Consider the following 12,606-nt stretch of genomic DNA (forward strand, 5'->3'; position numbering starts at 1 on the left):
ACCATTGCAAGCAGGGGATCACCGCTAGATCTGTCAGAGGCGTGACCAACACTGCATGGCTGTGCCTCTCACGTTCGCTGCGCCACGCCAACCAACACTAACAGAAATACCCTCAAGACCAATCTAACATTCGAATAACTACCCCAGACATTCCCCGCGATCGAAATTTGAATAGTCTTCAAAAGAAAAGGTCAGCTACCTTGATCCTAACGACCTACCTTAGAGCCTTCGATTCTCGTCTAGATACATTAAACATCATCAGCAAACTCAATCATCTTAAATCTTCAGATCGTACCACCATTATCACAACTCTAGGCGACATGGGGCTTTTTGGAAAATCCACACCGACAGATGGCGCCGGCTCCGATGAGCCCAAAAAGTCTCTATACCAACGCTACCAAGACAAGAAGAGCGGCCGCGACACACAGATTTCAGACGAGGATCTCCAAAAGTACACCGGCAAGACCAAAGATGAGATCAACGACTGGGCTAAAGACCGGCCTGGCGTCGCAGGGAATCGGGCTGCAGGGACGCTCACGGCGGGACCCGCTTCCGGCTTTGGCGGGATGGCGACGGCGGATGGCTATGGTGGATGGGGAACGGATGCTGGATCGGACCCAAAGCATCCGCCAGCGCAGAAGGGGCGGAAGGAGATTGATGACTCCGAGTCGCTGCATTAAGGGAGGGTCACGATAGTTGCGAGAACGAGGGTTTATTATTAGAAATGCCAAACAACTTCAGATAGGGAGGGAGGGGTCAGCAACGAGGTGGTTCAAAGAAACAGGGTAGTGTAAGATGAACCTATCAACGGTGCGGGACAGCGGAAACATTCGTTCATCCGGAATAGTTTTATGACTTGTCTCATAAAATGATTTAGTCTCAGTACCATCATCCGATACATTTATAATGAACACGCTATTGGCGGGGACTCTTCTTGAGAAGCTTCATGCACTTATCGCCTCTTGCTGAATTCATTTGATATGCCGGCCCTGACTCAACTTCGCCAAGCATGAGTTCGGCCCTGTAACGGCACGAGGTAACTGGCCGAATACACATGGATCTAAGGTCGATCAACTTGGCATTCTTGGTAAATGCTTGGGGAGTATCCAATCTCAAAGCCAAACATCAGGAGGCTTTTCATGCGCAGCCTGCAGCCTTCGGGTATTTTATCCGCCCTCTTGGCAGGCGCACATCATTTGAACGCTTACCTGCACATCGATGGAAATCTGTTGTTCCAATAAGTCGAGTAATACTATAGAATTTCCTGGATGCCGTCATGAAAGAAAGTGGCAATTACCAGGCAAACTTAACTCAAACTCAATTCAAGAGACGATCCTTCCATCTACTAAACTGAATGTGTTGCCGTGACTCGTGAATGATAAATAGTGCCGTGCAAAAGCTTGTTAGTGAAACAAATCGGATGGAGTGGCTGGACCGGACACTTCTCCGTAGAACTGCTCTTCTAATCATGAATCTCATAGCCCACCCCCCTTTGATGTCTTTGACTGACGAGGGATCTGATATCATACGATGCGTTTCGGCCCCGCAGATATGGTATCATTTCGAGTTGATCCCCAAGCAATAAGAGAGTAGATGTTGCACAGCACCTGAAGTCGATAAACGTACTCGAAGATAAATCATAAGTAGCGTTTGACCTGATGATTCATGACACTGACCTACAAATCTAATTAGATCTGCAACATAGAACTAGTCTTGATATCTCTGGCAAATGTCACATTTTAAAGTCAAGAAGTTTCTTAATCTGATTTTGTAGAGCTCGTAGTTTCATTTGATTGATGATCTAGTGACTCCCAGTGTGAATCACGTGGAAATCTTACCAAGCTCGTCATCGAAGATGAGAAAGATATTGGAAACAACAGCTCATCACACCTAGTTACCATCACTAACCTCTACTCTTCTAAGGGAAGTCAGCCCGCATCTTCAGGATGCCGTCTATCATGGAACTGCCAGAAGCCCAGCCAGCATAAGTTTCAGCGGAGCTCGTGACACTGATGGAGAGAGCACCCCAGATCCACCGGTTCCCATTGCCATCCAGCTCCCAGTGAGGGCCACCGGACTGGCCCCCCATGGTATCGGTGTCGGTGTAAAAGGGACCAGTTGAGTCGCAGTCAAAGGTTCTCTTGGAGTGAACCGTGATGTCCGTCTGGCGATACGGGCGGTTGCCACCGTCCTTGTCACCGGGATAGCCCATGTGGAAGAACTGAGGCTTGTCGAACATGTTGCGGTCAGGGACCTTCGCGCCGAAATAACCGAGTTGGTCACCGAGGCGCTGGTCGAGGGCATAGACTACCCAGTCACCCTTGGTTTCGCAAGGGGAGAAGGGCTCTTGGCCGTAGGTGAAAAGACCGTTGGTAATCTGGGCAGAGCCAAAGCGGGCCCCATTATCGAAGCCGGGGTAGAAGGATCCCGGGATAGGGGGGTCGGGATTGCAGTGCTTAGCAGAGAGGATGTGACGAGGGCCGATCAAGGCAGCCGAACAGAAGACACCGTTAGACCACTGAAGTTTTCCGACGGAGTGAAAAGGGTAGTTGGGGTCGGTCCAGAGGTGACGGTTGTCCACGCCGACGATGAAGCGCTTGGCGACTTCCTCGATGGCGGCATCGGAAGGAGTAAAAGGGGAGGCCTCGGTGACGTTGCTGATGAGCTCCGCGGCGTCTACGACAACAATTTTGAGAACTGGGGCATCGGCTGGAACACGACGAGCAGCAGTGGCGTCGAAACCGATGGGGTGAGTGATTTCTACTTGCTCGGTTTGCCTGGCATCTAGGGGAGCTGCTGGGCTAGCTTGGACAGCAGAGCAGAAGGCTAGGACGAGAGCGGCCGCAGACTTTGTGAAGTGAACCATGTTCAAACGATCTGAATTGCAAGGAGCAAACTGTTGATCTCGGGAAAACGAAGCTGTTGGTGCATTGGTGGTTGTCGAGACACGGCGTGAACCTGCCCTTTTATAGAGTTTCAACGACCTCTCGGACTTGGAGTATAGCAGCGAGCTTATAGAATACAGTTGATTGCAAATTTCTGGTACAAGAAAATGGTACTTATCGAACGCGGAGTAGTCGAAGGCTACAGCCAAGAGGTAATCGGCAGCCCGTTGCGAGATTTCGAGTCTACTGTGCCGCTCTCAAGCAGTCTCGACGCTACAACCGGGACTAGATGTAACCCTAGATGAGGCTATATCCTTCGAAAGTCAATGGATGGGACGAGTCGTTCTGGCGAATCTTATGCCAAGCTTGTTAAGGGCAACCCAACGTCTGATCAGGCAGTCAAAAATGGAACTTTGGATCAATAATGAGACCTCAAATGCTTCCCCAGTTCAGGATGATGATCCCTCAGGATTATCCGCCAACTGTATTCACCTTCTTTCTCTTCAGGGTCCATGAAGTGGAGTAAAATCTGCGGTGAAGTTAACAGGTATTATAACTGTTGGTATACACGTCAGCAGGGGCCTGTGGGCCGGTACGAAGCTCAATAATCTTGGTATTGAACTGCGTATATCTGTGTAAGGAGTAAGTTGGTGGGCGTAGCCCACGATTCCTCCGTTGGGTGTAAGTAGGTGGAAGGGCCGTTTGCAACGGCCCAGACCACCTTCCAAATCCACCCTTTTCTGCCGTCAATATTCCAACAATAACCTATCTTAGTAGGATGGTTTTACGACAGCATAGTATGCAAATAAATTACCTCGTCTTGAATGATCCCTCTTTGAAGGAAAGTGAAATATCGGGAGATTGGTCCAAGGCCCGGTATACTGATTTGAAAACCCGTAGAAGATGTAGGTTCCGTAGCAGGCCCATGCTTCCTCTACTTCGTGAGTTCATCGTAGAGATCAATGTGACTTGATTCCAACGAGTACAAGTTTTCTTCAGGGTACTTCAAGCCAAGACAAGACACCAAGTTACTGAGACTTTATTGCAAATATTCTGTAGAATCCTCTTCGGATTTTACGGTGGTGTGAGTCTGACAACGGTCGGATTTGCAACTCCGATTGGTTGCGGTTCGATTACACGACAATGCATCTCAAAAGCGTTGGGTTCGCACGGGGCGATTCCACCATTGATAGAAGGCAACAATGCAACTTTGATTTAAGGCTTCGGAAGGATCACGTAGAAATGAAAATTCGGACAGCACCTGCCTTTTTGAGCAGCAGCGTTGCAACCGCTGACGGGCATCTTTGCAGACCCACCGTCCAACGATGTAGCCAACGACTCATGATGGCATTGATGGCATCACTTATACAAATGGGATTCCACGTATGGAGCCGAGATATTACGCAAGCCTACACCCAGTCGGCAACGAGGCTCATGAGAAAGATCCTTGCCCAATTACCAAAGGAGATGGCCACCAAGTACCCAGAAGGCACGATTATCGAAGTGCTCAAGCCATATAGCCAGTGTCGGATTGGAAGTCCAATTCGACCGCGAGTAAGGGCAGAGCATGGGCCACCTCGAGGGAGTACAATTAGACCTCGACTACCCACCCAACCTCCGGTTGGAATCTCCCTTCTACTCCTTACGCAGAATCAATCAATACAGAGATATTGATACTTCGTCACCCCAGGACCCTACGGTTCGAACCAAATTCCCTGTGAAAGGTAATCGAGCCGACGATTATTCAACCTAACGAGCCGCCGTCGACTCGAATTCGCCTTCCGCAGGCTAGACGAAGTCTTCCTGGTAGGGCAGGGAGCAGAGGTTCCATCTAGCCTCCCGAAGGAGACGGGCGACTTTCTTTCCCGGCGCAAGTGGCGCTTCCGGGCCCAAATTGAACATCACCGACCGACTTTTCGACTTCGCTCTCTCAGCACCTTTGCCCCTTAAACAATCGAAGACTCCCTCGAAGAGACGAAACGACCATTGGGTAGCGATGTATAGCCACGGCTATATACAGCTATGCTCGTTACAGAACCTAACAGCAAGCCCTACAACCTAGTCTTACGAGGTTTTACCCCTTGTGGTTTCCCTGGTGGCGGTATTACCTATTACGATATACTCCGGACGGTTACTGGAACGTTGTATAAACCAGAAGCCTGCGGGCTCTGGGTCGAAGGATAGGAGATACTGGCGGAATTGCGTTCTAGGGACGACCATAGCACTGTCTCGGGCAAGCCAGCGGCACCCAGAGACAGGTTAAACACATAGTTGCCTTTGGGCACGATTTGGAGGACGAGCTGGACTGTATCTAGTGATAGCTATAGGCCTGCGGCCCTCCACGCCATATACCCTTCGGGAGGTCTGCCGCAAGGGCGGCTGCGCCCTTGCCGCTACGGCGTTAAAATACAACAACAACAACAACAACAACATCTTTGCAGACCTCCACTGAGCTGACAACTATTCAACCTTGTCATCAAATTCGACCCATGGGAGAAGAGAGCCAAGAGACAAGGTAACTTTCACAACTGTGACTTCGTATGGTCGAGACTACTTCCGCCCCCTCTATGTGTGGAGCCTTTCGGTTGCTGGCATCTAAGAGTTGTTTGTGCTGACTGCATGTGACTTAGGTGCGATTCGTTTAAGTTAGCCAATTATTTCGATTGTGCATGCCTGGGGACTTGGGAGGCAAGGCTTACATTCACTTGCTGCCTCGGAATAGAGTCTTGACCGGATCCTCCAAGGACCAACGCTCATGTCCAATCCGTATGTAACCTCGAGAAGTCGGCAGGTCTGCGACTGCGGTACGTTTTTCGGGCTTGCAAGACTTGAAAACAATAATATCCCTTAGAGTAATCACATAACGTACCCCATAAACTCATGAACTACTAGCGAATACTCCTCCATCTGGTAGATCAAGGATCCGGGGTGGTAGAAGCGGTTCCCAGGGCCAATTGTCGACACTCTGCATACTTTAGCTTTCAATGTGTCCGTTCTTTTGATAGCTGACAGACAACAAAATGAGAATATGGTGGTATCAAAACTCATTCATAAGGGGTTGTGACTCTCTTATTCCTAATCTAAACAATTTTGAGAAGCAAACTACTTTATAAGTCAATCCTTGAAACGTCAAGTTTTGATCAAGCCAGGTCTAGACATTACTACCTTGACTCTCCCACTTTAGTCGAGCTACGGGAGTGGGTAGTCATAGCTAAAGCGTTGTTTTGACTTCAATTTCACCGGGATTCGCTCAATGCGTTCAATGTTCCACTCTCATAAAATGCTCATTCTAGTTGCCTCGGATGACTCCAATGACAGTACCCAGCCTGTAACTATCATATTATGCTCATACAAGGCCAACGCCCCTGAGTCATTGGGAGATAAAGTATCTAACGCATTGAACATTGCCTACCTGATATATTCAATGCTTCACAGTGCGATGATTCGATGCCCTGCAACAAGTCCGTGAAGGCGAAAATGCCACGCTGGTTTCCCATGGAAGTCTCCAAAGGCCTCGGGCCTTTGACTACTCTCTCAGGTATGCTTCCAGTCTTCAAAACCGACTTACGAATGAGTTCAGATGAATTTAGCTACTCTCTCTTAGCAAGCACGGAGCCTAGCTAAATACCAGCTGACCGACGCTCAACTTCAAGTAGAGGTAGGCTCACTCATTTGATTCGCGGTGCTTCATGATATCCGAGTGCGTACACCAACAACTGCAGAATTGTATAATACAACGCGAGTTTCTCTCATTTTATCGCCCCCTTGAGAGATGTATACATCAATAAGGCATTGATAACACCAATGCCTATTTGACTGCATGATTGATGACCCGATGAATAAGTCCAATGATGTGGCTTGTCCACTGAAATCAACTTATCAAGCGTCAACCGCAATCTGAGATCAACCCGTGCAGGCCACTCGACTTGCAAGAGAAGAAAGCCAGTGGCGGTTTCAAGCTACATCTTTCATCTCAACAAAAAGGAACTGTTACAAGTTCGAACGGCTTTTTCGGTCAGCGCGCGAAGTGCCAATCCATCGACTGATGTGCCTTTCGCGGGTGCCTGGCCAATGCAACCCGTCAGCAGGTGTTCTCCGGAAATAGGGCAAAAGGATTCAAAGTACAGCAGGCATCCGTCTGACCTCGATGAAGGATTAACTGGCTGCTGCACAGCCCACTGCAGGAAAGCTGAAAGCTTGCAGAGCTTGGCAGGCTCTTATTACAGGTCCTATTGAGGGGCAGGACGATACCTCATCGCCTTTTCTCAGCAACTTCACTCGCCCACTTTAAGCGCACATCACTGCATATAAGCCTGAAGGCCCGCCCCTGACAGAGAGACTGCTTGAGGGATATGCTGCGCCGCTGATGCGGCAGAACTTAGAAGTGAGAAGATGCGCAGCGTAATCTCCAGGTCTGACTCACATTACTTTCCGACTCACTGCGGGCATATTATTGAACGGACATTCACTGGCACATCTACTAGGTATGGCTTTTTGGAACCTGCCACATAGGATGCTATGAGACCCCCGCAGGGTATCAGAGACATGCATGGTGATCATTCACCTTACAGTCATAAGCGTTGTTTGCCCGGGAAGCTGTCTTACTGCGTTCGACATGCAAGCGGATGAGGGTAAGGATCACCTGGAGAGTCAGAACTCTGCCCTTATTTGTCTCACAGCGGCACGGTGACAAGTGAGAGTCGATACCGAAGCAGTAGACATTTGGATAGTAAGAAATGGTCTCATTGTTTGTTGGAGTTTGTGAGAGCGAGACTGAGAAGCATCGGGCTGTGATCAGCAGTGAGATGCAGGGTCGAGAACTGAAAGGTGAGTGGCGTGATGAGCGAGCCTGTGAGGTGAGATCGCCCTAACGAGGACGGAGGTTGTGACTAGTGCGTATGTATAAGCGCGCGTCCGTTGGCGATGTGAAACAAAAAGTAGGATGCCTGTGCTGTAATGGCAAACTGGCTTGTTAATAAACCCGCGTTCTAGGAGCGTCCAACGCATCGAACATTCGCGGGTGCTTCGCTGGTGTTTGGCAAGTTCAGGGCTGGACTCTGAGGGTCTAAACAACAAGGCCGTTCTCAATGAACTGATGCTTTTGTCAAACAACCGATGGCAGCACGGAGATGGCGTGCACGGAGCCTGTCGTAGGGAACAGGGAACCCTAACAGAGCGGAATAAGCAACGACAGTAGCGCTGGAAATGTTCCATGTTCCTGAGAAATGGCCTCACAATTTGCTCGGAAAGAAGAGAGGTCTGGTCTCAGCTGCAAGGCACAACAGGCTTTGTTCCTGCAGTCAGCTTTATCCCCTGTCTTTGCCAAGTGCTGATGGACCGTTCCCCCTTGGCCTCTCGGCCATCGACCAGAGTCACTCGTCGGATGAGAAGACGGGCTCGGAGCGAGGTGAAGCTGTAAACACAGGGTAGTGTGGCGCATTGTCGATTCGAGCTGTTTTTCTACGGCAGATTTTTTTGCCGGAGCGACAATGCGGCGTCCGCGTGTTGTCGCCCCTGCCCCGAATTGTTCTTTAGAACACACGTGCGCTGATGGCTGGTGGCTGGAAGAAGCCAGGTATTGTGACCCATGCCAACTGCGCTGAGGATTAGAAGACAGAGAGAGACTGAGAGGCAACAACTGTCATCACAGTCGCCCTCCTCGATGGTAAGGCTGATGAAACCAATCATATCCATGGCAATGCTACGCTGCTTTTGTCCGGGCTGAGAGCCTGATGTGCTGCCCTTGCTTAGGAGGCACACAAGCACCGGGGCTGGTTCATGTCGGTGTCGGAAACGGCCTAGCTGTGAATGTGACTTTTCCGTTTTCCCTTGCCGGACCTAAGTCCTCAGGGCACACATCCTGTATTACCTGTCTCGAAGGCCCGGGGCTAATTTTCCACTCGCTACTTATGTCAATGAGAGACAGATACGAGTACGGAGTACAAGTCCATCCATTCATGCGTGTCCCTAATCAATCTGACGTGGGACAAGACTTGGAAGAGAGTCTTGTCAGTTGAAGTTCATTTAATAACCACTCGTAATTACTCCCCACACCGAAGACAGCGATAAATTCGAAGAAACCGGGGTGGGCCGGCGCCAGTGGCAGACCGCGGGGGCCAACTCCGGAGACCCTCACGGCTTACGGCACAGCAGGAGGAAGAGGCACCACGGAAATGAGGAAGAGACGAGAGGCAAGACGGTCGCAGAGAAGGGCGAGAGGCCTTTGAACGAGCATGACAAAAACAATGCGCAAAAAAAGAAGCAATGGAAGAAGCCACTAATCCATCGCTCGTCTCAACTCCAACCGGAGCTAGTACGAACGGCGCAGCCAAGGGCAACGAACGAGACTGAGACCAGCCACGCCGTCGTCGCCCCAAGCTCCTCTAAGCTTTTCTTGATCCAAATTCAATGTTACCTGGGCAGTCACGCAGTCTCCCTTGCCCCCTTTGGTGCTCGTCCATATGACACCATACCATACATAGCACATCGCAATGCGGTGTTCTCGGGAAACAGAAAGCTACTCTGCGCGTATGCTGGTGCCTCAACACCACGTCCCAATGGCGGCAGAGCATGAGAAGTTAGATACCAATGCAACGATGAGCGACAGCGACGATGGCTGATGTTGACGGCCAATCACACAGATCGCGTCCCTTGCGTCAATCCCCTTTCATTCGACCCTAATGCGCCAAGATCCGCCCCCCATCACACCCTCTCGAGAAGAAAATTGCCGGATGGCATCGCCAGGCTCCCCCTCAAACCCCAATTGAGCGCTGCGTATACAGAACGCATCATATTCAACGAGTTAATGCCCATTGGGTTGGGGGCCCGCGCCTCACCCGCCGCCCCCCATCGCACGGGAGAGAACTGGGAGAGATCATTTGTTGCTGTCCGCCTCCAAAGTCCCTCCCCTCTCCGAGCCCCCAAACTATCTGCCTACGGCTATCCTAAAAAGTACAAGCTTGTGGGTTAAAAAAAGGAACCAGAGGATCTGCTGCCAAGCGCCTCGGGCGTACACGCCGGGGACTGCAATCTTGACATCCAGCCAGTTGGGATTTGCCAATGCTCGTATTGTCACCCTTTAACCATTTCGTGCCCATTTCGAGTCAGGGGCCACCTCGCATATGTGTTTGAAGACCGAGGTCAAGCCTCAAGGTCCAAAGGCCTTGACTAAGAGTGTGAAAACGATCTTCTTGGCTCTAATTTCTTCTTCGTCTGAGTCCTTTGTGACGATCACACCGACAGCTTATGGCCAGAGGTCTTCCACTTTGTTTGCCAACAGCATCCCCGCAAAATGGCCCCTACCTGACCCGTGTAGACGTGGTCCTGGCGCCGCGCATCGACACTTTGGCCGGTTTTGGTACACGCCGCCTCTCTTGCGACCTCAAGCCGCATCCCGTAGCCTCCTTCTACCTCACGAACAGGCAGCCAACCTTGCCAGTCGTAAGACAGACCGCCGCTCGTACGGCTACTACCCTTGCTTCTCGTCGTCTGCCTGGGTGCGAGCCTAGTGTTCACCATGTCCTGCCTCCTCCATCTCGCCCGAGAACCCGGCCGTGGCCGTTGGGGCGCGGCACACGGACAGGACGCCGCCGCTTGGGATCACCTCTCGCCCAGCCTTCTCCACGCGACGCTTGACGGGCTAGCCTAGCACTCTCATTTCCTTTAATCCCCGATACTGCTCGTACATGAGAGGCCCCGAGGATATTTCTGTTAGTACCTGGATACGAGGGTTTAAGATATAACTGTAACCCTTCCACGCACTTCGAAGTCGAGCTCGTGATAGTCTATCTGGTCGTCCGTCTCGTAGTCATTCGCTTTCCACGATACCAACGAACCGCAAAGATGCTTGTTAGAGTACACTCTCTTTCCCTCCTCGCAGCTATTGTGGCTTCTAGCGACCTAGCGACGGCTGTCCCCCTCGAATCATCGTCTGCTCTCAACACCCGAGACCTGACCCGCCCGCGCTTCGGAAGCGTCCCATATGGCGTCGACATCACTCACTGCACGGTAAATGGCAAGCTCGCTCTCAGCTTCGACGATGGCCCCGGGGAATACACCAGCCAGGTTCTCGACACCTTGGAGAGGAACGGCAACATCAAGGCCACATTCTTCCTTGTTGGCACCAATGGCAACAATGGCATCGCCAGCGGGACCTACACCTCCGTCCTGAAGCGGATGTTAAGTGCTGGCCACCAACTCGGTAGTCACTCATGGAGCCACAAGGACTTCAACACAATCTCCAAGGACCAACAGATTCAAGAGGTTCTCCAGAACGAAGAAGTCTTTGCCAAGACCCTGGGCCTCATTCCCACCTACTTCCGCCCGCCCTACACTCACTGCGATGGCCAGTGTATATCTACGCTCAACGACCTCGCGTATCATGTCGTAAGTCACACATGCGGCGGTATTTACTTGATGATTCAGACTGACACCTATGCGTAGACGGATTACAATCTTGACACGAAGGACTGGGTAGACAACGGCGTCAACTCAAAGGCTACCTTCTCAGGTGTTATCAATTCCGCCAGCCCCGCCAGCTCCTCCTTCATTAGCTTGGCCCATGACATCCACACCTTTACTGTTAACGGCTTCGTTCAGTTCATGATCGATACGGCCAAGGAGAAGGGATTCGAGTTCACAACCATCGGCGATTGCCTCGGCGACCCGGCCTCGAACTGGTACCGCGACCCCAAGACCGGCGAGCCGTGGAGTGGAGTAAAGGAGGAACCCAAGCCCACCATGACCAGCAGCAAGGAGGTTATCGTCCCCACGACGACGTCAACTTCTATCTCTAGCACGACGTCCGCTCCGGAGACCAAGACGTCCACGACGAAGTCGGAGTCTGAGACCGCTAAGCCCTCCGTCACCGCCAAGAGCGCTACCGAGACCGAGGAGCCTGAGAGCGAGACTGCCACGTCCACTGCCACCGGCACCGGCGTCAAGCCTTCTACTGCATCTAGGACCGTTGACGGCGGTGCCCATATTGGCATTCCAGTGACACCTACCGGCACCACTGCCGCTGTCAGACCGACCAGCACCAACACCGTCGTCGAGGTCAACGCCGCTGGCCGTGCGGTCTTCTCTATCGGTGGTGCCATCGCCGGTGCACTTGCTTGGGCCATAATGATTTGATAGTCGCACATCCTGGCCACACAATCCCGCCATAGAGCAAGGGACATAACCTTCGTGTAATATTTTGGATAATCCCTAATCTGGACATCGCTAGGACGATAGGTCGTTTGAGAATGGGACGGAGTTAAGACGAGTACATGATACCACGCCATTGATGGAGTAGAGTTCTAGTGTACTACATATGCTGTATAGATGCGAATTTCAGTCGAGTTTGACATGAATGCAAAAAAGCTTTGTTGATACGGAGTAAGTCAAACCCCCCACTTCCTGGCACCCCCCTGTTTCTGGCACCACAAAAACGATGGGATCACAACCCGACCTCCTCATTACTATTAACTATTGATCCTCAACCACACCCACTACAATACAGCTGCCAGCCTCACTAGGGCATTCAGAGTCGCTGGATTCAGCCGTGATAACCTCCTTTTCACCCGCTTCGATTTGAGCCCGATGGATATCCCTGATGTTCGCGAACTTCGTGTTGGGATCGATTTGAACAGTCTTCCTCTTCCTCACTGCAGCGTTGGTAACTTGAGCCCTCAGGTGAGCTAGTTGCTGCTGGGCAGCTGCCAGTTGCCAGGCCTGCTCT

General features: G+C 51.3%; 3 protein-coding genes across 3 annotated transcripts; 2 read left to right on the plus strand and 1 right to left on the minus strand.

The window, feature by feature from the left end:
- The first annotated feature begins 144 nt into the window (after positions 1 to 144).
- Positions 145 to 953, plus strand: BDP81DRAFT_424989 (uncharacterized protein). Its single transcript, XM_060590175.1, has one exon. It carries the CDS (start codon positions 321 to 323, stop codon positions 678 to 680), a length of 360 nt encoding a protein of 119 aa, XP_060447054.1. The 5' UTR covers positions 145 to 320; the 3' UTR covers positions 681 to 953.
- Positions 954 to 1,918: 965 nt separating this feature from the next.
- Positions 1,919 to 2,866, minus strand: BDP81DRAFT_460064 (uncharacterized protein; the record flags this gene model as incomplete). Its single annotated transcript, XM_060593612.1, has 2 exons — positions 1,919 to 2,709; positions 2,743 to 2,866. 2 exons carry the CDS (start codon positions 2,864 to 2,866, stop codon positions 1,919 to 1,921), a joined length of 915 nt encoding a protein of 304 aa, XP_060447055.1.
- Positions 2,867 to 10,456: 7,590 nt separating this feature from the next.
- Positions 10,457 to 12,306, plus strand: BDP81DRAFT_424993 (chitin deacetylase). Its single transcript, XM_060590176.1, has 2 exons — positions 10,457 to 11,270; positions 11,328 to 12,306. Exons 1-2 carry the CDS (start codon positions 10,728 to 10,730, stop codon positions 12,015 to 12,017), a joined length of 1,233 nt encoding a protein of 410 aa, XP_060447056.1. The 5' UTR covers positions 10,457 to 10,727; the 3' UTR covers positions 12,018 to 12,306.
- Positions 12,307 to 12,606: the final 300 nt, after the last annotated feature.

This window comes from Colletotrichum phormii (assembly GCF_030913505.1).
Source record: "Colletotrichum phormii strain CBS 102054 chromosome Unknown BDP81scaffold_7, whole genome shotgun sequence".
Lineage (NCBI taxonomy): Eukaryota > Fungi > Ascomycota > Sordariomycetes > Glomerellales > Glomerellaceae > Colletotrichum > Colletotrichum phormii.